The following is a 25,963-nucleotide window of genomic DNA, read 5'->3' as shown; positions in this document are numbered from 1 at the left end:
TCCCACAGCTAACTCCAACCCCACGCCGCCCTGGGCCCTGGGACGCACTGTCCCCATCTCCAGAGCACCTGCTTCAGGAAGGAAGGCAGGGCTTTCTAAGGTTGCACAGGGAGGGGGGCCTCCACCCCATGGCCGAGACCACGCCCACGGCAACAGGTAAGCCAGCATGGGGCCTGTCTGGGCACAAACGCACCAGAAACTCCTGCATTCGATGCTATACATCATTAAGGGTTAGGGCTAGCGTTGGGGTGCATGTTGGTGTGGAGGTTAGGGTCAGGGCTGGGATTGGGGTTGGGGATGGGCAAGCTGGGGCAGGCCTGCCCTGTGTGGCGGTGACCACTCACCAAGACAGCTCCTCCCATCTGTGTGCATCTTGTACTGTGGATGGCAGCTACACTCTGGGCCTTCAGCTGTGTCTTCACAGGAGTGCTGGCACCCACCATTTCCATGGTTACAGGTCACTGAGAGCAAAAGGGATCAATACATAAAACTCGGAGCTTTCCTCGACCAGGGCTGTGCTTGCTCCAGAGGAACGGGAACTTGGATTTTCATTCTGCGAGAATTTGAGCACCTAGTTCGTGCCAGGCACTGTACATAAAACAGACAACGCGGATTCAGACCCCGCCATGTCTGGGTGAGCAGTCTCGACGGTGCAGCCAGAGCTGTACAGGAGACAGAGACGGGAGCAGCGAGCGAGATTTTCACCGTTTCAGGGGAATTATACTGAGATTCCAACTACTGCCTTGCTCTACCTAGAGAAGTTTTTCTATAATCCAGCTGCACTGGGGCTTTGGGAAACAACACAGTGCCTTATGTTTGAATAAACAGACCATACTGAAGTCATCCGCTCACTGACACATCAGGGTTTCTCGCACCGGATCCCACCTGGATGAGTTTGAAGGGAAGATAATCAGAAGAAACGATGACTCTTCGCCCACAATGAATGCTACCTTAACCAATAATTATGAAGACCACATATGAACGCATTGATGATAGGCCAAAAAAATGAAAAAGCCAACTACAAAACTATCTACTCATCAAACAGTGAACAGTGGTTACCTCTGGCAATGGAAATGGGAGGGAGGAAACCACACGCTTGCTTTGTACACTTTGGAGCGTTTGAATTCTTCCACAGGCCTTTGTAGTTTTTCTAATTAAGAAAAAAACCTAATTACATATTGGGGATGTGAGAAAGTGGTCTGTGGCGATAGCTATGCAAAAACTGCAGGTGCCTGGGCACAGCAACCAAACAGGAATGCCAGAGGATCACAACAGCTGGTCACGGGCGCGGTTCCTTCTTTATTATCATTTTTATCATTTTTTAATAACCGTATCATTTGAGTAGCGACATCTCTAAAACATTTTACATTTTTAGAAGTGAGCGGGCAGGTGTTCCACCTCCAGCAATGCACACCTGAGCCACCTGAGCAGCAGCCCTGGGCGGCCAGGCTTTCGGCTGCCCTCCGCCCAGGCCTGGAAACAATAGGGAGGACCTCCAGCTGCCCAGTGGTCTCCTCCTCTCTTAACTCTTGCTGTGAACCACGATGGCTGGCAGACTGTCCATACCTTTGGATTGCTCAAGGGAAACCTCCAGTATTTTTTTCCGCATAAACACTGGTTTCAGAACACCACTCGCTACACTTCGGAGTTCCGTGATCATAAGCATTGCGTGATAGCGGCATCCAGCTGGTGCCTGCCATGTATCCACTTGTTCATGGAGCCAGTGCATAGGGGACACATCCCATGCTGGACTCCAGGGGGAGACTGAGAGGCAAAAGTGGAACAAGGCCCCTGCCCGGGGCGGGGCCGGGGGGGGGGGAATAGCTCCTGCCTGGGAGACGCAATTCAACCTGGAGTGTCACGCACTGTAATTGAAGAATTAAACAAAGTGATGTGGGAGCCAAAATACCAAACAGCTGCCCTGTGTGAGGTCGCCTGGGCAGGCACTGGGGGCGCTACAGCGTGGTGGTCAGGCAGGCGGCTAACTCGGTGTGAAGACCACGTGGCCACTGCCTGCTGCTGTGACTATGATACTGTGCTTGTTCTGCTCAAAATGAGAAGGGCAATCCATAGCAGAATTTACTGCAAGAATTTACTGGGACATGGAGCATCTTGAGACAGGCCTGCACACATGACGTGGGCTCTGGGAAAAGACTTTATCCTGGATTTGAGGTGAGGTGCACCAAGCCAGGGGGGCAGGAGGGCTTGGAAAAGAATCGGAGGCATCAAAGAATGGGAAAGGCGAAGATTTTAACCTCCGGAGAAGGGAGGCAGCGGGGCTGAGACAGGACACAGGGACCAGGGACCGAGAGCTGTGATTGGCCAGATGCGACAACGTAACTTTATTCAGAGGGTACGCGGAGCCCTGCCCCCAGCATTCACACTGACTCCCAGATTTCATTCCCCCCAGGTGAGGCCCTTTTAAAGCATCTCTTGCCTTCCCTGCAGGCAACTTCTCTTGTGCAGTGGCCAGTCTCCACACCACTGCCTCCCTGTTGCTGCTGCTGCTCCCAGGCCCTGCCACAGTGTTTCCGAAGCCAGGCTGCAGAAGGCAGTGTCCGGGTGTGTTCCCAGCAGGAGGGAAGGTCATACTTACAGATGCAGTCTCTCTGGTTCTTGGCCAGCTCAAAACCAGGCCTACACTCGCAGGCGACACCGCCCCGCGGGGCCTCCTTGCACATGTGACTGCAGCCATGATCCTTATTCATGCAGCTCAGGCCTTCTGCAAGACAGCAGCACGCAGCAGGTGACCAGGCTGTGATGAAAACCCCGAGCCCCAGCGTCGCGGCTCGGCCGCTCGCATTTCTGGCAGCCCCCGAAAAGGATGTCATTAGAATCAAGCTGGCTTAATTAACAGAGATGTGGAAAATTTCTTATATCATGAAGGAGATACGACATCAATTTCCCTAAAGAGGTAGAAGCCCTTGCAACTAGCCGGAGCTCTCTTCTGGGTGTGCTGACCCCAGGAACCAGAACTCAGACTCTGACCTCTGCCACGTCTTTATACATTGGCTGATAAAGAATGCAAAGGGAAGGGCCAGTGTTGTGGTTAGCAGGTACAGCCACCACCTGCAGTGCCAGTATCCCATAAGGGTGCCGGTTTATGTCCTAGCTGCTCCACTTCTGATGCAGCTCCCTGCTAATGTGCCTGGGAAAGCAGTGGAAGATGGCCCAAGTGCTTGGAGCCCTGTCACTCACATGGAAGACCCAGATGAAGCTCCTGGTTCCTGGATTCAGCCTGGCCCAGCACTGGCTCTTGAGGCCATCTGGGGAGTGAACCAGCAAATGAAGATCTCTTTCTCTCTGTGTCTCTCCCTCTTTCTAATTCTTTCAAAATAAGTAAGTAAATAAAGCTTTTTCAAAAAATTAAGAATGCAAAGAGAACGTGAGACTCTTCCTAAGAATGAGGATGGGGCCAGTGTTGTGGCCCAGTTGCTGCTTGTAACGCCCACATCCAGGCTGCTCTACTTCCAATCCACCTGGAAAAAGCAGTGGAAGATGGACCAAGTGCGTGGGCCCCTGCTACCCATGTGGGAGACCTGGATGGAGTTCCTGGCTCCTGACTTCAATCCACTCCTGGCCGTAGCACCCTTTTGGGAGTGAACCAGGAGATGGAAGTGCTCTTGCTCACTATCTTTCTTCCTCTACCTCTCTGTCACTCAGCCTTTCAAATAAATAGATAAAATATTTTTAAAAGAAAGGTTTCAGATATAATAGTAACAACATCCAACTCTTTTTTTTTTAAGGTTTATTTATTTATTTGAAAATCATATTTACAGAAAGAAGGGGAGAGATAGAGAGAGATAGAGTGAGAGAGATTTTCCATCTGCTAGTTTGCTCCCCAGATGGCCGCAAGGGCCAGCCCTGGGGCAGACTAAAGCCAGCAGCAAGGAGCTTCATCCAAGTCTCCCATGTGGGTAGTAGGGGCCCAAGCACTTGGGCCGTCTTCCACTGCTTTTCCCAGGCCATTAGCAGGGAGCTGGATTGGAAGTGGAGCAGCCCGGATGTGAACCGGCACCCATATGGGATGCTGGCACTGCAGGAGGTGGCTCTACCAGCTATGCCACAATGGTGACACCCAATGTCTAACTCTAGATGATAATTTTCAAAAGAATTTCAACCCTTCTCTCCATCCCCACCAAATCCATACTTGGGAAGTGACTGTGACAACTGCATTTTGGCAGAGAGGTGCCCAGGGACCTCTGTCACGTGACCGCCCTGAGTGAGTCCCTGTGCTCTCCCTCTGCAGACTTGGCACAAGCTCTGACTGACAGCATCACACAACCACAGCACACAATGGGGGGGGGGGGCTGCCTAAGGGAGGGGCCTCCTGCATGTGATATCTTTCCAGTGAATAACACATTCAAGGCTGGCCCAGAGCCGAAGACAGGAGCCAAGAACTCAATCCGAGTCTCTACACTTGAGCTGTCACTGCTGCTTCCTGAGGTCTGCATTAGCAGGAAGCTGGAGTTAGAAGCAGGTGCAGAAGTCCAACCCAAGTACTCTGATTTGGAACAGAGGCACCTTAACCACTAGGCCGAATGCTCATTCCTGAAACCCGTCCTTTGGGAACTTGCTGCCTGCCTGCGCTCTGAAGGAACCGATCCCACCCAGGAGTCCTCAGGACACTTGCCCCGTGTGAGCCGCAGTATCAGGGCCTGTCCATGTATTGCACAGTTTGCACTTGTGCAAGGCAACTCCAGAACATCCCTCCCAGGAGGCACTCGGTTCCCACTGGCTCTCTACTAACAAGACCCCATCCAGTACCGGCAGCTGTGCCATTCTGAGCATGAGAGTCCAACACTGTCCCCTGAAGCCTCCTCGCTCCACCTCTCACCACAGAGTCACTGACTTCTGCTTAACCAGGAGAGTTGTTCGGACACAGTGGCCATTCCGATTCCAACTGGCAGCCCAATGGTTAAGACGTCCCGTGCTCCCCTGAGTCTCTCTTGAAACCATTTTGCTTTTTATCTGACAATTATGAGTTGTGTGCATTCCAGCACTCAGTCTGCTGGAGGTCACACATGCCAAGGGCTGCTGCCAGTAAACACAGAAAGAGGCTCGCAGACTGGCGGGAAGCTCTCTTGCTTTCTCTGGCCCAACTTTCTGAAGCTGTTATTATCTGCTCCCCGGGGCAGCGAGAGTGGCCTGTGGAAGGCTCAGCATGCACTGTGCTTGTCTTGGGCTCTGCAGAGCAACTGAGATGACCGGAGCAGGAACAGGCTAGGGCAAATACCACAGGGCCCCAGAAAGGGCGTCGGTCACGCCAGCAAAGAGCACTCCTCAGCCGGGTCGGCTGCCTGAGCATCGTCTGTTTCACTCTGGTCCCGAGTCCGTTAAGACATCTGCGGAGTGACCTTTACTGCCTCAGAGCGATTTACTTACGCAAGAGATGTTTCCTAAGAAGATCCAGTGGCACAGAGATTTGGAGACAAATCGCCCCCCTTGCTGCCCCATCAGATGGAGCCAGACTTGAGGTTACCAGGAGGCAACCGAGGCTTCACCGTTCTGGCAATGCTGCTGCTTTCTCAGGGAGTGACCCCCGTCCCCCCAAGCAAGGCCAACTGCAAACGAGGCCCCCGGGAGGGGAAGCACGTGGATCTGCTCCAGACTGGGAGGAGCCCCGCAGAGGGCCCAGACACCAGCTTGGCAGCCACATCTAGAAACACTGGAAATACCCGACGCTGGCGCTCCCCAGGCCCCGGCTTCCACTGAAGGATGCTTCTGGAAACCAAAAATGAAATAAAAATACACCTCAAGGTGGGGCTGAGCGACATTTCATAACATGGACAGCAGGGCCCTGCCACCTTCCCCAGCCAGCAGGACACCGCCTAACCATTTCAGAGCAGACGAAACACAAGCGGAGGAGCTCACCGTGGCGGCCTGAGCACCTGGAAACAGGAACAAAGGCAGGGTGGGGTGACCGTTGCCCTCCAGCCCACCCCACCCGCACACAGGCTCCCCAGTGGGGCTCAGGGCTCTCAGGACAGATGCCACCCCGTGCCCCAGCTCTCCCTCGTAACCAGCTGCCAGGACCCCCAGGTGGAAAAGCACTTAGTAGGTAAGCATTACCAACAGCAGCAGCTGCCCTAGAAAATACTAGTGCCTCGGCTGGCCTCCTTTTAAACACTTTATCTATGTTACTATGGTTTCTAAAGGTTTAACAAGAAGCACACGGGGGAGCCCTGGAGGAATGGTGGGCAGAGGCTGCCCGCTGGGAAAATGGAAGGTGCCCCTTACAAACCACTATGATCTGCTGGCTCCCGCGGTCAGGAGTTTGCCAAGCAATCAGGTGGAAACATAACCAAAAATCACAGAGAGTGCTTCCAGGCCACGATGCAGATTCTTGGACTGTGGTTTGAGTTCCAGACAAATATGCTCATTTTAAATACTCTTCGGGGGATCCAAAAATGTCTGAGCTGCAGAAGGTTCGGAGAACTCTGCCTGCGGAAAGGCGCTGCCTTGGTGTCTGCTTCTGCTACAGGGAGCCTGTGTCTCGCACCGGGCTGGGGCCTGCAGGAGGGGAGGGGCTGCGCTGGGCGACCATCCTCCACGCTGCTCTGTGAGTGGGGGATCCACACTGGGGGCGTCCAAGCATTGGCTTTGCCTACAGGTGCCCCCCCCCACCGACCCCCAGCACCTGAAGAAAAGGGCAGAGGGCTTTCCCAGCAGCAACTTGGAGCAAGCGAAAGGGGATGCCCTGAGACTCGGCCCACTCTGTGCTACTGGTATCTTAATTCACTGCCAGCTCCATCAAGCACAGCTCGGGCTGCGCGAGACCCCGGCACACAGCACAGCCTCCAGAGAACCTGGCAGGGAAATAAGACCCAGCTTCCGTTCTATCAAGGCCCTGCCTGCCTGCCTGAGAAACCACGGGCTCGCCGGCAGTGTGGGTTTCACTCCCCGGCCCCTAACACTGAGAATGCACAAACACCAGGAGGTGACAGCCATCGAAGCCACCAACCCTGATTTCTCTCCCAATTCTTCTCAGTACTCAAAGAACCATTTATTCTAAGGAGGTATAAGGCATGAGACATCATTCTTGGAAAATGAGACAAAAATCATCTTCCAAGGGATGGGCCTGTGGCTCAGAGGTTAAGATACCAAGTGGACTCCTGCGTCCTGTTTTGAGCCCCTAGTTCGAGTCCCAGCTCCTCTGCTTCAATCTAGCTTCCTGCTAATGCATGCCCTGGGAGGAAGCAGGTGGTTACTCAAGTACTTGGGTTCCTGTCACACTTGGGGGGGACCCGAACTGAATTCAGGTTCCTGGCTTTAGCTTGGCCCTGCCCTGGCTGGTGTGGGCATTTGAGAATTTAACTGGCAGATGGAAGATGTCTGTCTGTCTCCGTCTTTCAAATAAAGTGAAAATAAGTAAATACAACTTTAAAAAAGAATTTCATGGGGAATTTCATTGTGGAGTAGTAGGTTAAGCCGCTGTCTGCAACACCAGCGTCTCAAATGGGTGCCAGTTCAAGTCCCAGCTGCTCCACTTCTGATCCAGCTCCTTGATAATGCACCTGGGAAAGCTGCAGAAGATGGTCCAAGTGCTTGGGCCCTCCCACCCACTTGGAGACCTGGATGAAGCTCCTGGCTTCTGCCTGGCCAAGCCATGGCCATTGTGGCCATCTGAGGCATGAACCAGTGGACCTTTCTCTTTTTCTCTATCACTCTCCCTATCTCCCTTTCTCTCTCTGTAGCTCTGACTTTCAAATAAATAAATAAATCCTCTTTTAAAAAAGAATTTTATTTTTTAAGATGTAGTTATTCATTTGAAAGTCAGTTACAGAGACAGAGGGAGACACAGAGGGAGAAAGAGCTTCCATCTGCTGGTTCACCCCCAGATGGCCAAAACAGCCAAGGCTGGGCCAGGCAGAAGCCAGGAGCCAGAAGTTTCATCCAAGTCTCCCTAGTGGGTGACAGGGGCCCAGTACTTGGGCCATCTTCCATTGCTTTTGCAGGCACATTAGTAGGGAGGTGGATTGGCAGGGGAACAGCCAGGACAAGAACCGGTACCCATATGGGATGTCAGCATCACAGGCAGGGCTTAACCCTCTGTGCCACAACGCCGGCCTCAATCTCATTCTTAAGTTACAGGAATGAGTAAGCAGCGCATGCCTAAAGGAGTTTGGTCTCTTCCCTAAAAACAGGCAGCTTCAACCCTTGGTGGCTGCAGTCACCTAGAAGGGCTCATTGGCTTAAGCAAGAGCAGGCAAGGATTGAAAGGCTGCCGTTCAGTTAAAAGTAACTAAAAATAATGGCTGCGTTATCTCCATCCCAGGAACCCACTAAAATAGCAAAGGAATTAAGAGAAGGGGTAAAGTCAAAGCCCAGAGAATTAAAGGCGGCCACGGAAGAGAAGATTCCCTGCAAATTGATGGAGAAACTGTAAATAGCCTGGCCCTGGCGCAGGGAGGGGTCCTCAGACCCCGGGAGCCCCACAGGCTCAGCTTCAAAAATGCAAAACCCTGGCCAGCGCCGTGGCTTAACAGGCTAATCCTCCAACTTGCGGCGCCAGCACACCGGGTTCTAGTCCCGCTTGGGGCGCCGGATTCTATCCTGGTTGCCCCTCTTCCAGGCCAGCTCTCTGCTATGGTCCGGGAAGGCAGTGGAGGATGGCCCAAGTGCTTGGGCCCTGCACCCCATGGGAGACCAGGAGAAGCACCTGGCTCCTGGCTTCGGATCAGCGAGATGCGCCGGCCGCAGCGGCCATTGGAGGGTGAACCAGCAGCAAAAAGGAAGACCTTTCTTTCTGTCTCTCTCACTATCCACTCTGCCTGTCAAAATAAATAAATAAAAATTTTTTAAAAAATGCAAAACCCTGAGAGGGGCCAGTCCTGGCCAGGGGCTGAGAACAGTGTGCACAGAAAGTGTCTACAGGAAGGACCTGGGGCCAGGAGCAGTCGCCACCGCCCAGTGGTTCCCTTTCTGAAAAGCTTGGCAGACCATCATTCTGTTTCTCCCGAGACAGCGGTCACGTGTGGGACACACTCCATGAAAAGGCCAGAGTCAGAGGCTGCTGGAGTTGGGAAGGACCTCGGGGCGCTCCCAGTCCAACGCACTGGGTCTGCCGGGTGAGGAGGTGATGTTGGCGGCGCTGGCCGTGGCTGCCCTGCCGCAGAGTCTGCACTTACGACTTCCCTATCCCATGCTGCAGTGTGTATGCATGTGGCGAGGGGACTCCCAGATGCCGCTCCGAGCCCTGCCCCCTCCCGGGTGCCCGCCGGCCGCGGGGCCTGGTACCTTCTGAGCGGTGGATGCACGTGTGCTGATTGTCACTCAGGAAGAACCCCTCCTTGCAGAGGCACTCGTAGCTGCCCAGCACGTTGAGGCAGGTGTGCTGGCAGCCGCCATTGTTCTGCAGGCACTCATCCATGTCTGCAGGAGAGAGGGTCGTCAGCCTGTGCGTCGGGGACAGTCTCAGAGCCCCGCCCAGTGGCACACAGAGACCCCTGCCGAGCAACACGGGCCCTCCTGTGGTCCTGGCATCACAGAAGTGCTCAGAATTCACACCCCGGGGCCCAGAGACACAGGCCCAGCTCTCCTGGCCCCGGGCCGCACTCAGCCAGGCCGGGGCATGGACGCAAGGTGGTCAGCCCAGTCAATGTTACTGGGACCCCTTCTCTTTCCTACGCACCTGCTGGAGGGCACAGTAACAGAGCAGAGAAAGAGAAAACCTGTTTCCTCTGGGAGCCTGCCCTTCTGTGGAGGGAAAGAGGCCGAGACACAGAGGATTCTGACAGAAGGTAAAGGTGGCACAAGGAGAGTGGGCAACTTCCAGCCTGGCCGTGTGGACAGGGTGCTCTGGGAAAGCTCATGAACGATGCGCCCTTACAGAAGAGAGGGGATTGCCAGCTGCGAGTCGCTCACCTTGGCTGAGCAGGGGTTCACGGAGGCACCTGACAGGAGATGCAGCTGGGAAGACAGACCAGGGTCACGCTGAAGGATCGTGAGACCAGGGGAAGCCTACTTGATGTGTCTGGGACTTTGGACCACCAGGGCAGGGGAGACAAGGGCAGGCCCCACTTTGGGAGAAAAATAAGGAGGCAGCTGAGGGTGGGTAGGACAAAGGGAAGGAGAGGAATGGAGCCCACTGCATACACGCCCCTGAAATAGCCAGGCCAACACCAGGAGGGGACGGAACTGGGGCTGGCGGCAGGGACGCTGGGCAGGCAGGCGTGGAGGGAGACGGGGGTGGGACATTGCTAGACCACGTCAGATGGAAAGCTGACATCCAGCGCTGGGTACAGAAACAGGGATGGAGATGTGGTTGTCCCCCCGGCCCAGGAAGGCGGGGGCTTGTCTGCAATGCTGAGTCAGGGCTAGGTCCACCGACAGGGAGAGAATCTGGTTTGCAAGCGTGGCTCTGAAAACCACTCACTTGGAGTTGCCGAATGAAGTGGTGGATGCAGGCAATGCCAAAGGCAGGGGTGCGGGGGTGGGCAGAGGTGGAATTCTGCAGGATGCCTGGCCAGGGAGGGGGTGGAGGACACAGCGGGAGCCCCAGGAACCCCAGAGAAGGAGGCAGCAGAGAGTCAGGCAGAGAGCAGGTCCTCCCCGACCTGTCCTCCCGCACCACTGTCTGACACCTGTGCTCGGCTGTGGGCACACGTTACCCGGCTGCAGTGTCTGTGGGGACAGAGAGCACAGTGGGTGCTCGCCCCCGGTCAGGCACGCTCAGCGCCGCCAGAGCTGAAGACTTGGAAACTTCAAGAACACTCTCAGACACAACAAAGGCTCCCGGAGAAGGCTGATATCAAAGCCATTTGCGTTCTCCAGCCTAATTTCTCACGTGTCTATCGCTAGCTCCCGGGCGGGTTCGGAACAAGAAAATTCACATTTAAATATCTGTTATCTGGTTTCAAGCTTCAGATCTTGCAGTCATCTGTCCTCCCACACTACCAAGCAGATGCCTGACTAAACTGATGGGACTCAAGCCATCCCCCCAAGCCTAACAAACCGGCCCTCGTCCGTGCCAAAGAGTCAAGGGAGCGCATTCCAGAGGGTGAGCCGTGCTGGAGCACACCTGGCGGGGGCGCCCCACAGTGAGCGGGACAGGCCTGTTCCCCAAGCGCCGCATCCTGGATTGGCTGTGAGCCAAGGGGTGCCCCTCTCTGCGCTGCCACACGCCATCCCTGGCTTAACCCTCTGTTCCTTCTCTGTACAGTGACGGGCAGGGCTTCATTAGCCCTCTGTGCGGAGGACTGCAGCTGCCCGTGTGTGTGCCCACCTGCACAGGCACAGATCCCAGGCGGGCAGGTTCCCCAAGGTTGCAAGGCAATGGCCGTCAGCCTGGCTGCAGGCGAGACCCCTGCCGCCTGGAGGCCACCTCCAGACCTGCGGATTCAGCCAGTGCTGGCTGAGGCCTAGGCGATGGTGGTGGGGAAACTGCACAGGTGCGTCTAAGGTACAAAGCCACATAAACTAGGGCAGCTCCAGGTGCTCCGTGAATAGGAAGTGGACACAGGGCAGGTCCGGGTGTGGCAGGGCAGCGCTCAGTTTTTCAGGCTCGCAGGCATTGAGGATCTTGCATCGAGCAAGGCTCAGCACCAGAGCTAAGCGGTGCTCATCAGGCAGCTATGGGGGCAGAGGTAAGTGAGGCTGCGGTGGGGGCAGGGGGCCAAGCCGAGAGAGGGGTCCTCCCCGAGAGGCAGGAAGGAGTGCCACCGCCCTCTCAAGTCGGACTGGCAGGGCGTCTGTGGCTGGATTCCCCTGGCCCTTCCTTCTACAGACTCCATAGCCCTGCACACGTGCAATGGATGCTCGGGGTCGCTCCACAGGGCAGATGCCGGCGACCACAGAGACCCCAGGAGGGCCCAGGGAGCTCCCACTGAACATCTATCTATGCCCACAGAGAAATCGAGGCAAAGGCCTCCAGATTTCCAACGAGCAGGACTCACCCCTACCCCACTCACCCGGCCCGGGTCCTAACCCTTGGGTGGTTTGCTGCTTGCTCTTTGGAAGCTCACACTCCCCGCACCGCCCACCTCCGCCCTGGCCATGGATCAGAGCACAACAGTAGTGAATGGTTCTGCTGCCAGCCAGGAGTCCTCAAAATGTCCCTGCTGGCAAATCAGAGGGAGCTTCCCCCTGGAAATGGAAAACAAACAAAACCCCGTACTGTCTGTTTGCCATCAAATTACCCGCGGAAAGCCATCTCCCTTTTCTGAGAGTTGAGGTCCTCTCCATCTAGTCCTGCTCTCAGATGTGTGTTTTGTGATCTCGGCTGCCCAGGGAGTCTGCAGAGGGGGCCGCTGACCCTGCAGCCCCCGTCACCCCTGGCTGATGGCTGAGTGGTCTGGACACCTGGAGCCCGACCCCCTCCGCAGGGCACAGGCAGGAGAGGAAGGACCCAGTCTGGCAGGTAGAGCCCCAGGTGACACTGACGGGCATCAATGCTACATCAGAGTTGAATCCATAATGGAACTGCTCCCTTCAGGCACTGCAGACCCCCACACTCGAAACACAGGCCTTGCCTGCACTTTAGCGCCTTTCATGGCCATCTCAAAGCCTTTGATCAAGTGGCCATTCCGGCTGTCTCTTGGCTGGCCAGGGGGACATCAGCAGGCTTGGAAGGCTGAGTGGTCCCCACACGCAGACCTGGAGGCTCAACCACAGGTAGGCTCACCAGCATCAAAGGCGTCTCTCGTGCCAGCCTCCTGTACAACCGCCTACACCAAATACCTACCAGCCCGGTGTGCTGCACCCAACGCAGCCCCTTCCGACGGCTCGCTGTTGCTACGCAGCGCTTTCCAGTGCTGGCACAAGGAGCCAACGTAAACACACCCTGCAGCCCTCACTCAGAGGCTAAAACCCCAGCAGGATGCTCACGGAAGTTTTCCACTTGATTTTCTCTCTTTCAAGAAAAAACGTGGGCAGCGCCCTGACTGTGACCCAGGCACACACCTGCAGCCTTCTGGGGAAGGAGTCTGCCTCGTCTCAGAGGGAACTCACAACAGCTGTGAGTCAGGGACCTTTCCATGCCAGAGCGAAGATCTCCACGGTGACAGGTCGGTGCTCGAACATCAGCAAGGAGCCCTGGCTGCGTTCAGGCTCCTCCTTGGACTGAGGGATTTCTATCAGGACGGACCGCATAAAAGCCTGAACGCTCTGACATGGAGCAGAAAGGCAAGTCTCTGGTCTCCCTCTGCCTTCACCAGTACATTTTCTACTGAAGGCAAGACAGGGCTGAGGGTGCTGGGGCATGGGTGAAGAACTGCCCATCCCTGCTCTCCTTACCAAGACAGTTGTGGCCGTCATGAGCCAGTATGAAGCCATCAAAGCAAGTGCAGCGGTAGTTGCCCGGCATATTCCAACAGTCGTGGACACAGCCTCCATTGAGTTCATTTTCACACTCATCAATGTCTGAGGAACAAAACAGAAGTAAACCAGACAGGCGCTATTTCTTCGCGGTGCAGACCCAAGCCTTTACCTTTGAATCAGCCATCCACTTCCAGGAAACTGCCCTGCAGATACATCCCCAACAGCAGGAAGATAAATACACCTGACGTTATGCAAAGCAGCATTGTTTGTCTGTGATTACATAATACTGAAAACTAACGAAATCTGCATACACAGTTAATTATGGCACATTAGTTTGATGGAGTACTATACAGCTATAAAAAAGATCTTGAACAGATTTGGAGTGATTTATAAGACATTCTAGGACATGGAAATATTAAAATGTAAAAGAGTATCTATAGTATGCTACCTTCATGGAAGAAATAAGGTTGGAGGTGTTGGCAGAACTCAACAAACATTTCCTAACGCTTATATGGAAACACAAAAGACTAAGAAAAGTCCAAGCAATTTTGAAAAAGGAAAACAAATTTGGGAGACTTTGCACTACAAAGCTATAGTTATCAAGACAGTGTGGCATGGGCATAAAGACAGTCAGATAGATCCATGGAACAAAGCTTAGAGTGTTTGAATTAACCCTTATATTTATTCTAGTTGATGTCACACAATAGTGCTAACACAATTCATTGGGAGAAATGACAGTTTTTGCAACAAATGCTCCTGTGATAACTGGATATTCATATGTAAAAAGATGACTTAGACCTTTCCCTCAAACCATACACAAAATATCAACTCAAAGTGGACAAGAGACCTAATGTCAGAGTCAGAGGCAGAAAGCTTCTAAGAGAAGATACACGAGAAAAAGCACTGAGACCTTGGTCCAAGCAGATTTCTTTGCAGCAAAAGCAAACACATAATCCATAAGTTTAAAAATTAGTAAGTTTAACTTTCTTAAAATTAAAAACTTTTGCCCTTCAAAAGAAATTATTTTGAATAATGAAAAAAGCCATGAGTTGGTAGAAAAAAATTGCAAATCATGTAATTTAGGAAGGATGTACAAAGAGCTCTTACAGCTCAATAAGAAGACAACTGACTCACTTTTAAGATGGGCAAAAGATCTAAAAGGGCATTTCACCAACGATGAACTGCAAACAGCTAATGAGAACACCAAAAAATGCTCAGAACCATAACAGATTAGAGCAAGCAAACTAACGCCATGAGACAGCATCTCATGTCTACTCAAAGGTCATAAAAAAAAAAAAGACAGACAGTAACACATGTTGGCAAGGCTGTAGAGAAACAGGAACCCTCAGACATTGCTGATGGGAACAAATAACACAGCCACTTCAAAAAACAGTGTGGAAACTTCTTTTTCTAAGTGCACAGTATTATTAAAGCACTCATAGTTATGCAACCATCACCACCTTTCAGCTCCATGAGCATTTTCATCTTATGAAACTGTAATTCTATAACTCATTAAACAATAACTCCTCATCTCCCAACCCCAGACTCTGGCAACCGCCAATCTGCTTCTTGTCTGTGGGACTTAAGTGCTCATATATGAGGAATCACGCACTGTTATTTCCCTTAACACAGATTCCAAAGGGCCATGCTTATGCACCATGCAGCAGGCTCTCTGTCTTCTCCAAGGCTGAGTAATATCCCAGTGAGGCAGGTACCGCCTTCTGCTTTTCCATTCATCATCAGGTGGGCACGTGGACTGCTTCAGCTTTTTGGGGACTATTGGATAATGCTGTGACTGCTGGTATATAAATATAAATATAAATATCTTCAAGGCCCTTCCTTCGATTCTTTTGGGTATATACCCACAAGTGGACTTGCTCGATCATATAATTCGATTTTTAATTTTTTAAGGAACCACAGTACTGTTTCCTATAGTGGCTCTACCACTTCACATTCGCACCCAAAGCACATAAGGTTCTAATTTCTCCTCTCCTCTCTTATTATTGTCTGTGTTTTTGGATGGTAGCCATCCCAGTAGGGTGACCAATACCTACTGTAGTTTTGATTTACATTTCCCTACTTATTAGTGACTCTGTGCATCTTTTCATGTGTATCTTTTTGGAGGAATGTCTATTCAAGTTATTTGCCCATATTTGAACTGGGTTTGATTTTTAGAGTTTAAGAGTTCTCTATAAATTCCAAATGTTAGTCCTTTACCAGATATATCATCTACAAACCTTTTCCCTCATTTCCCGAATGGCCTTTATATTATATTGGTATCATATTTTGATGCACAATTTTCTTTTAACTTTCATGAAGTCCAGTTTGTCTTTTTTCTTTTGATGCCTGGGCCTTTGGTGTCATGTACATCCAAGAAATCACCAGTTTGGCAGTTTCTTTGAAATTAAATACAGGGTTGGGGCTGGCGCTGTGGCATAGTGGGTAAAGCCGCTGCCTGCAGTGCCAACATCCCATATGGACACAGGTTTGAGTCCCAGCTGCTCTGCTTCTGATCCAGCTCTCTGCTATGGCCTGGGAAAGCAGTAGAAAATGGCCCAAGTCCTTGGGCCCCTGCACTGGTGTGGGAGACCCAGAAGAAGCTCCTGGCTCCTGGCTTCAGATCGACGCAGCTCTGGCTGATGTGGCCAATTGGAGAGTGAACCAGCAGATGGAAGATCTCTCTCTCTCTCTGCCTCTCCTCTCTGTGTGTAACTCTGACTTTCAAATAAATAAATTTTAAAAAAGAAAAAGAAATTAAACACAGGGGCCAGCATTGCGGTACAGAGGGTTAAGCCACTAACTGTGACAGCAGCATCCTAAATCCAAGCACCAGTTCAAGTCCCCACTGCTCCACTTCCAGTCACGCTCCCTGATAATGCACCTGAAAAGTAGTGGAAAATGGCCCAAGTGCCTGAGTTCCTGTCACCCACATGGGATACCCAGATAGAGTTCCTGGTTCCTGCTCCAGCCTGGCCTAGCCCTGACTGTTACGACTACTTGGAGAGTGACCCAGCAGATGTAAGATTTCTCTCTCTCTGACACTCTACCTTTCAAGTAAATAAACTAATCTTAAAGAGAAAAAAAAAAAACCTATATCTGCTTATTTGTACAAAGAAATATAAAAAGGATAAACCAGAAACTTTAGACATAGGTGACCCACAGGAAGGAGAGTGCAGGGGAGTGGGTGATGGGCTTGAGGAGGGGACAACACACCTCTGAGAATACCTTTCTGTATTTGCCTCTTAGAACCAAGTAATTTATGACATCCATGCGTGCATACATCCATACACACAATCAACCAGGAAGCCCGGGTGGGAAGGGACAGGAGCTGATACACAAAAACATGGAATACAAAAAGAAATAAAACTGGATTATAAATCAGTAACACAACCACTTTGAAAAGGAGGGGGAGGGAAAGCACTAACCTAAGTCGCTGAAAAACAATATCTTCACTGGATGTTGCCTGCCGAAAACAGAAATACTGCCTACTGTGCTCTAGTTCCCAAATCTGATAGGGCCGGGAATAGTAATTCTACACACACTTTATGTGTATTCTAGGACTACCCAAAGAGGTACATGGAATCGCAGACAATGAGAGCCAAGCTTCTCGCTGTTGTGGAAGGAAGATGCAAAGGGAGAGGCTGGAATAAATATTGTAGCATTGCTTTAAAATCCAAAGTATCAGGGTAACTCATCGTAAAACCTGCCCCGAGGACTGGCCGCAGAGAATGAAGACAGGTGGATGTGGACCCACGTACTTCCTAGCTCTGTGCTGACAAGGCTTAGGAACAACAGCCTCCCCCTCTCACACACACATGCAGCGAAGAGAACACCAAGCCTCGGGTTCTGGGTTCTGGGTCCCACCCTCCAACCCAAGGAACCAGAGCTTTTTGGAGAAGTGGTTACTCCCAGGGCTGGGGAGCAGAAAAAAAACAAGATGAGTATGGAGCTTCTTGTGGTGTCAGAAAATCAGGAACTTCTAAAAAAAGGATGCCAAAATCACACAGGAAACAATGGGAAGGATCTCCCAATGGCCCAAGATGGAAGCATTTGAACCAAACGTAAACAATAGTAGATAAAATAAAGTCAATGCCCACGAATCCATAGTGGAACAAATGAACAAATGCATAAATAAGCGAGGTTTTGAAAAGGGGCAGATCTGGCTCACAGAAGAATACCACCCAACAGACACACAGGAATGAGGGAAAGGCAAAGTCTCCATGGGCACTCATCACGGTAGTAAGTGCTGCAGGCAAGGTCTACAGCTGGATGCTAAGGAGTAGGCAAAGACTTGAGGAGAAACAGAATTTTGGCATGGGTTCAAAATATCTTCCCCCAAACACGTGTTTAATTGCAAATGGGGAAAATAGTAACTCTGCAGTGGGAAAACTCAACAGATACCAACTTAACCAAGCAATCAAGGTTACCCTCAGCAGCAACGGGACACGGTGACACCACGTGCCCTCTGATGTAACACACTGAGATGGACACAACAGTGATTCTGTGGTGGCCTTGACAAAAACGCACAGCAGCAATCTAACCAAGAGAAAACACAAGGCACCCTCTTCTACCGAATCTCATCACGAGAAAGCTCAAGACAAGTGGGCGGAGCAGTCCTCCTCAAGTGTCACCAACACGGAAGGCAAAGACGGAAGAGATGGAAGAGGCCCAAGTGCTAAGCAGAGTGTGGCATCCTGAAGTGGCTTCTGGGACAAAAACAGCTCGGGAGGAAAAACGGGCGCCATGTGAGCAGTGCTTCCGGCTTAGCTATCAGCCCTGTGCCGAGGTTAGTTTCCGGGCGCTAACTCTGCTGTGCCTTTGTAAGCTGTTGACAAGAGGGTAAGGTGAATGACGAGCCCATGTGCATCCTGCAGTTTCTGCAACTTTTCAGAAGTCCGAAATTACTTCCAAAGATAACGTTTTTTGGGCCAGTGCTGTGGCGCAATAGGTTAATCCTCCGCCTGTGGTACCAGCATCCCATATGGGCGCCAGTTCGAGTCCCAGCTACTCCTTTTCTGAGCCATCTATGGCCTGGAAAAGCAGGGGAAGATGATCCAAGTCCTTGGGCCCCTGACCCACATGGGAGACCCGGAAGAAGTGCCTGGCTCCTGGCTTCGGATTGGCCCAGCTCCAGCTGTTGCAGCCATTTGGGGAGTGAATCAGCAGATGGAAGACCTTTCTCTCTGTCTCTCCCTCTCACTGTCTGCGACTCTACCTCTCAAGTATGTAAAATCTTAAAAAAAAAAAAAAAAAAAAAAAAAAGATAAAATTTTTAAACAACTAAAATAAATAAAGTTCCCTAAACAAAGGCCAAGTTTAGCTCCGTCCCTGTTAAGCTTGACTCATTCCTTACAGTGAGAAGTAAGGAGCACGTGTGTGCTGACCACGACACCCCTCGCCCAGCCAGGCCTGGAAGCCCGCAGCGATTACCTAAGCCACTTCTGAGTCACAGTATTGCCACAACTACTCATCCAGGGACCACGCTTTCATTTCTCCAGCTTCGGCAGGACAGACTTCGCGGAGGGTAAACTTGCGACCACTCTGGGCAAACCCAGTTCCCGTCCTTGAATTTACATACATCCAGTGAAGCTGGCGATGACTGTAACACAAGTGGTGCCAACACTCAAGAAGCCGAGAAACACACAAGCAGGATTCCATCCCCGAGTCCTGCCAGTCTTCCTGTCCTCTCGTTTTCCTTCTCAGCAGAAAATGCCAGTTTCTGAACTCCCTTATCAAGAAATCCAAACCTAACGGGGACACCATTACTCTCTAGGTTTATATTCACTATTAACACTCAAAAGATCAAGTCCTTGCAGGGTTTCAGCTTGAAAGGACGGTCCAGGGACTTGAACTTGCTGCCGAGGTGACGAAGCTGCTGAGGGCGCTCCCATCCTCGCCGGAGGCCCGGTGTGCCAGGCCTAGCTCCCTCCTAGCGCCGGCTTCCCGCTGACACACACTCGAGAGGCAACAGATGGCTCAAGTGGTTGAGTCCCTGTCACCCACATGGGGGACCCAGATTGAGTTCCTGGCTCCTGGCCTCGGCCTGGCCCAGCTCCTGCTATTGTAGGTATTTAAGGAGCGACTCAGCAGGTATAAGATCTCCATCTCTCTCGCCCCCACCTCTTGCCTTATCTGCCTTCCAAATAAACAAATACTCCAACACAAGCTGAACATCCAAAACATTGTTAAAGATGAAATGACAGTACAAATGACATATGTTCACAGCTAACAGTGATGGTGGTGCTTTAAGAAAAGATTTCTTTATTTGAAAGGCAGAGTTACAGAGGAAGACAGAGGGAGAGACAGATCTTACACCCGCTGGTTCACCCCCCTGATGGCAGGGGCCCAAATACTTGGGCCACCTTCCACTGCTTGTCCAGGCACATTACCAGGTAGCTAGACTGGAAGTGGAACAGCCGGGATTTGAACTCATCTGGGTACTGGCATTGCAAGCAGCTGCTTAACCAGCTGCACCAAATGCAGACCCCACGGAGGTGCTTAATTTTCTATTTTACACTATTTGGCTTTTTATAGTAATAATCAAATACTATTTTAAATAATTTAAATATGTAAAAGGAATAATACCAGCCGGTGCCGTGGCTTAACAGGCTAATCCTCCACCTTGCAGCGCCGGCACACTGGGTTCTAGTCCCGCTTGGGGCGCCGGATTCTATCCCGGTTGCCCCTCTTCCAGGCCAGCTCTCTGCTATGGCCCGGGAAGGCAGTGGAGGATGGCCCAAGTGCTTGGGCCCTGCACCCACATGGGAGACCAGGAGAAGCACCTGGCTCCTGGCTTCGGATCAGCACGATGCGCTGGCCGCAGCGGCCATTGGAAGGTGAACTAACGGCAAAAAGGAAGACTTTTCTCTCTGTCTCTCTCTCTCTCTCTCTCACTGTCCACTCTGCCTGTTAAAAAAAAAAAAAGGAATAATACCAACTAAATACTAGGGACTGGTATTGTGATGCAGCAACAGGTTAACCCACAGCTTGCAATGTGGCATCTCAAAGAAGAGCACCAAATCGAGTCCTAGGTTGCTCTGCTTTCAATCCAGCTCCTTGCGAGTGCGCTTGGGAAAGCAATAGAATGATGGCCCGGGTACTTGGGTCCCTGCCACTTATGTGGGAGACTGTTTGGAGTTTCTGGCTCCTGGCCTCAGACTGGCCCAACCTTGGCTATTGCAGCCATTTGGAGAGCCAGCAGATGGAAGATCTTTCTCTCTTTCTCTCTCTCGCCCCTCCCTCTCTCTCCTGCTTGCTCTCTCTCTCTCTCTCTCTCTCTCTGATGTTCTGCCTTTCAAGTAAATAAATCATATTAAAAAAATTAAACTGGGGCCAGCACTGTTGCATAGTGGGTAAAGCTGTGGCCTGCAGTGCTGGCATCCCATATGGGCGCCAGTTCAAATCCCGGCTGCTCCACTTCTGATTCAGCTCTCTGTTATGGTCTGGAAAAGCAGTAGAAGATGGCTCAAGATTTGGGCCCCTGCACCCATGTGGAAGACGCAGAAGAAGCTTCTAGCTCCTGGCTTTGGATCAGCATAGCTCCAGCTATTGCAGCCAGTCAGGGAGTGAACCAACAGATGGAAGACACCTCTCTCTCTCTCTCTCTCTCTCTCTCTCTCTCTCTTTCTCTCTTTGTCTCTCCTTCTCTCCCTGTGTAACTCTGAGTTTCAAATAAATAAATAAATCCTAAAAATAAATAAATAATTAAACTAAATAGTAGATGGTTTTCACCTATAAACTGATAGCAATTCATTTCCATTTGTAGTACATCAAACCCAAAAACGAGTAAGGAAACTCTTGGCACTTATCATTCAACAACACTGACTAAAGATATACTTTAAGAATCCAGTATGTGATTTGTGCCCTTTGGGAGTGCACAGCAACTGGAGAACGGGGAACACTCAGATGGGGAAGAAGTGAGCACCTCCCCAAGCAGGCCACCCACGTGTGTGAGTCCCCATGCTCCAGAGAGCCTGCATGGAGGGATCAGCAAAGAGACACAAGAAATACATCATTCTAGAAGAGGGAACTTTCTGGATTCCCGTGACAAGAGGGGGGGTGGGGCTAGCAAGGAAGAGCAAGAGAACACTGTCTCTGGGCAAGTATAAACCCAGAGAGACACAGTCTTCAGAAGGGACCACCAAGCTGCCTGCTATGAGCCTGCCGGGGAGCGCACCTCCTTGGACAGGACAGGCAGGGGCTCTGCTGTCCACACACAAAGGAGAGCTTCTGGAATGACTTCCCCAGGGTATCACCAGACACAGACTTGCCCATTAGAATCCCATCTGTTAGTCAAATTTGCTATCTACATTGTCTTTTGGACTCCTTTCCTTTTCAGCAAAGTGAGATTCAAAAATCCCAGTGTGAGCCGGCGCCGCGGCTCAGTAGGCTAATCCTCCGCCTTGCGGCGCCGGCACACCGGGATCTAGTCCCGGTCGGGGCACCGATCCTGTCCCGGTTGCCCCTCTTCCAGGCCAGCTCTCTGCTGTGGCCAGGGAGTGCAGTGGAGGATGGCCCAAGTGCTTGGGCCCTGCACCCCATGGGAGACCAGGAGAAGCACCTGGCTCCTGCCATCGGATCAGCGCGGTGCGCCGGCCGCAGCGCGCTACCGCGGCGGCCATTGGAGGGTGAACCAACGGCAAAAGGAAGACCTTTCTCTCTGTCTCTCTGTCACTGTCCACTCTGCCTGTCAAAAATAAAAAAAATAAAAATTAAAATTAAAAAAAAAAAAAATCCCAGTGTGGGGCGGGTGTTTGGCTAAGCACTTAGGAGGCCCACAAACCACATCAGAACACGTGAGTTTAATTCCCAGCTCGCTCCCAATTCCAGCTTCCTGATAATCAGACCCCAGGAGGCAGCAGAAGATGGCTCAAGTAGTTAAGTTCCTGCCACCAATGGCCGTTTCTAAACTCCCCTATCAAGAAATCCAAACCTAACAGGGACACCGTTACTCTCTAGGGGAGACCTAGATTGGATCCCCCGCCTTAGCCTTTGATTGACCCAATCCCAGCCATTGGGAGCATCTGGGGAGCGAACCAGAAGATAGAAAATAGTGCCATCTTCTCTAACTAACTAACTCAACAAGTAATTTTTAAAATCCCAGCTTGTTTCAGCTGTGCTAAGAAGACAAGACGAGGACTGGGTCATTGCTCGAGAGTACAAAGGCATCTGACAGGCACCCATCTGTCTGGTCACCTACACATTTTGTATCTAGATATTTCTTCTGTGGGCAAAGAGCTTGTATCAGGGTGCCAGTGATTGAGTCTATCTGTCATAGTGATTTATAAAAAGCAAGAATGTGAGCGGATATTTGGTATTACACAGCCCATACTGGGGTGCCTGGGCTCACATCCGGGCTCCACTTCCAATCCAGCTGCACGCTAATGTAGACCCTGGGAGGCAGCAGGCAGTGGCTCAAGTATTTGGGTCCCTTCCACCAAAGTGGGAGATCCAGACAGAGTTCCCAGCACTTGGTTTCAGGCTGACCCAATGTGAGCCAGCCTTGGCTGTTGCAGGCATCTGGGGAGTGAAATAGCAGATGGAAGATTTCTCTCTCTCTCTCTCTCTCTCTCTCTCTCTCTCTCACTCTCTCTCTCTCTTTCTGCTTTTAAAACAAAAATAAGTTTTAAAAAATGAAATTAAGAGAATGTTTGAGTGACTACCACACACCAGGCACCACTGGATATCATACACTCTTCCAATACCAAGAATCTTTATTACTCAGAAGCCACAAGATAAAACAGATGGGTTTCAAGACGAGGTCATTAAGTGGCAACAAACCAAGTATTTATTAAAAATGCTCCCCCTAATCTAAAAAGGCTAATGTGTTAGTCCAAGTGTCTGGAAGGACTTTTGTTGCTCACTAGGCGGGTTTGGGGCCTGCCGATTTTCAGATCGGTTCCCTTCATGGTTGAGCCCAAGCGACAGAGCTGTAAACCTCTCAAGCCACAGGAGCCACCAGCACACTTGTGCAGGTCAGGTGCAGAGGCAAGGAGGCAGTCACAGAGATGAATTCAACACACTCCATCAGCTAGAAACTTCTTCCTGCACTGGGTAACTATAAACAGTCGTTCTCACCCAACCAAAGATAGACACCAAGAGACTGAGAGACGTGGGGGTAGAACAGAGCTGGGGAGGGGTGGCGGGAGGGGGAGACCTGACTTTCCGTCACCTGCAGACTCACTGCGACCGTGGTGTCCCAAGTGCCCTGGGCCTCAGTGCCACCACCTGTACCACGAGTGGCAGGATGGCTCAGCATTCTCCGGAGCCGCACTCGCACCAGGTACCACGATTTTCATTCCCCGGTTCAGCCTCCTCCTATGCGTGCCCAGTCTCTGGCTAGTTCTGAACCCCAGTGTTCATGTCACTGGGCCGAATCCACGCTTTGGACTCCCACAGCGGGAGCCCTGAGGGCTAAAATACCCCTTCGCACACATCTCTCCAGTGTAAACACCCAGCTCAAATGAGGTAAGCCCTTGGTGTAGCCCTAACGCTTTGGACATCCCAGTGCCAAGCAGCCGGAAGCCAGGAAGGGGCCGGAGAGCAGCCGGCCCCAGGGGAGAGTGCGCACTGCCCAGGGAGGCCAGGATCAGCGCTGCGCCCGCATGCAGGGCTCTCCTGAGCACGGGGCTATTTACTTTCTGCCCCAAACCAACCGGGACCAAAGATCTGCACACCTCTCTCCTCCGGAAGCGCAACAAAGGACATTTCCCAGCCAGACGAGACAGCACGGCCGGCTTCTGGGAGGGCCTAAGGCTCCCAGTCTGTTAAGGACCTGAAATGCATTTTAGAGAGTAAGCAATGGGATTCGGCAGGAGGGCAGCACTGTCACCAACACGAGTGGCACTTTTGCCAACCAAAGCTAAGGAGCAGGATGGCACTGAGGCACAGCGGGTTAAGCCGCCGCCTGGGACGCCAGCATCTTAAATGAGTGCTGGTTCAGATCCCAGCTGCTCCACTCCCAACCCAGCTCCCTGCTAATGCAGCTGGGAAAGCAGCCGAAGATGGCCCAAGACCTAGACGCACTTCTGGGCTCTTGGCTCTGGCCTGACCCAGCCCTGACAGTTGTCACCATCTGGGGAGTGAACCAACAGATGGAAGATCTTTCTCTCTGGCTCTCTCCCTCATTCTCTTCTCTGTATCAAACAAATAAATAAATCTCAAATAAAAGAGCTAAGGAGGTAGAATGTGCCCTGCCGGCCCACCCACCCGGGTCCCCACGGCACTCACCCTGGCACTGCCGGCCCTCCCCTTGGTAGCCAGGCTTGCAGGAGCACTTGTAGGAGGTGGGTGTGTTCTGGCACAGGGCGTCCGCGTGGCAGTCATCCAGCCCTTGGGCACACTCGTCCACTTCTGCAAGAGAACACAGCCAGCCCCGGAGTGGTGCCCCACGCCTTGTGCGAGCTGCCCTCCGGCCCTCCCCAGCCCTGTCTCCCACCCTCCCACCGCACTTCACGCCTCACCGGAGCCCTGGGCTGACCCATACCACTCTCAGGCCTTCCCCCCCACCATCATCTACTGGCCTTCCAGACTCAGCTCTAGTCTACCTCCTCCAGGAAGCCTGCCAGGACCTCCAGCACAGGGAGGAAGTCCCCCTCTCACAGCACTTACCACACAGGGCTTTTGCCCTATTTTCCTACCTGGCAGAGTCTTGACAGCAGACTGAGTCAGACCCTGACGCCAAGCGAGCGCGACCCCGCGCACAAGGAGCCGTGGGAAAGCCCGCTAACCGGAGCAAACGCTCCGCAAAGCCAGCAGCGGCTAGCCTTCCCAGGGCCCAGGGGTAGGGAGAGCCGGCCCCGGGCTCCGGGGGGAACGGTCCCCCCCACCCCACCCCGCCTACCCCTCCTCTCAACCTGGAAACCCTCCCTGGCATTAGGATTGCCGGGCTGACACCACTCCAGGGCGTGTGCGAGTCCGAACCCGGAGACCGCGGGCGGCCTCGGGCATCCCCAGACCCTCAGACGGCCGCTGCGCGCGCTCCGCGGACCACGAAGCCCTGGGGCCGACCGCGAAGCCCGCGGGAGAAACTTCCCGGCCCCGGGGGAACGAGCAGCGCAGCTGCGGGGCCTCAGGCGGAGCGCCCGCCAGGCCCTCGGTCCCCCCGCCGACCTCTGCTCAGCCCCGGACACCGGGCCGGGCAGGCGGGGCCGGGGCGGGAACTGTCAACCGCCCGGGTCCGAGGCCAGGCTGCGGGACTCAGGCCCTGCGCCTCGGGCCCAAGCGGTGGCGGCGCCTCGGCCTGGCCGCCGGGGGCGAGGGCTCCGAGGGCGCGGGGGCCACACCGAGCGGACGCGGGACCCCCTTCCCCGCACCGCGGAGCCGCTCCAGGTGCGCCCCGGGCCGGACACTCACCCTCTGGCGGCCCCGCGGAGCGGCCCCGGCGGGGCGGGACGGCGGCCGCCAGCAGCAGCGGTAGCAGCAGCGGCAGCAGCGCCCGGGCGGGCCCCGGACAGCCGCGGCCCGCGACCCCCATGGCAGGCGCGGCGGCGGCGGCGGCGGCGGCAGAGGGCGGGCGGCGAGCGCGGCGGCGGCTCGGGGAGGTGTGCGGGCGCCCTGCCCGCCGCGCTCCGACACCCCCGGCCCGGCCCCGCCCGCCCCCGGAGCCCCGGCCTCATTTTCACACGGTCCTCCCCGGGCCGGGGCGGGCGGCGCGGAGGGCAGTGCCGCCCCCCTCGGCCCCCTCCCGCGCCCCTCCCAGGCC

General features: G+C 53.0%; 1 protein-coding gene across 4 annotated transcripts in view; it reads right to left on the bottom strand.

The window, feature by feature from the left end:
- Nucleotides 1-25,735, bottom strand: part of SCUBE2 (signal peptide, CUB domain and EGF like domain containing 2) — a 71,793-nt gene extending 46,058 nt beyond the window's left edge. For 3 of the 4 annotated variants that reach the window (XM_062196531.1, XM_062196532.1, XM_062196533.1), the window contains exons 1-6: nt 25,615-25,735; nt 24,490-24,612; nt 13,237-13,362; nt 9,241-9,375; nt 2,597-2,722; nt 345-461 (exon numbers count right to left, since the gene is read on the bottom strand). In XM_062196531.1, coding sequence (XP_062052515.1) covers nt 345-461; nt 2,597-2,722; nt 9,241-9,375; nt 13,237-13,362; nt 24,490-24,612; nt 25,615-25,735 — 748 coding nt within the window. Of the gene's footprint in view, nt 1-344; nt 462-2,596; nt 2,723-5,385; nt 5,581-9,240; nt 9,376-13,236; nt 13,363-24,489; nt 24,613-25,614 lie in introns of those variants that run through there. The other variant, XM_062196534.1, reaches the window with a different exon arrangement.
- Nucleotides 25,736-25,963: the final 228 nt, after the last annotated feature.

Source organism: Lepus europaeus, chromosome 7, assembly GCF_033115175.1.
Source record: "Lepus europaeus isolate LE1 chromosome 7, mLepTim1.pri, whole genome shotgun sequence".
Classification (NCBI taxonomy): domain Eukaryota; kingdom Metazoa; phylum Chordata; class Mammalia; order Lagomorpha; family Leporidae; genus Lepus; species Lepus europaeus.
Note: the sequence above shows the minus strand (reverse complement) of the source record. Positions and strands in the feature narration are given on the sequence as shown.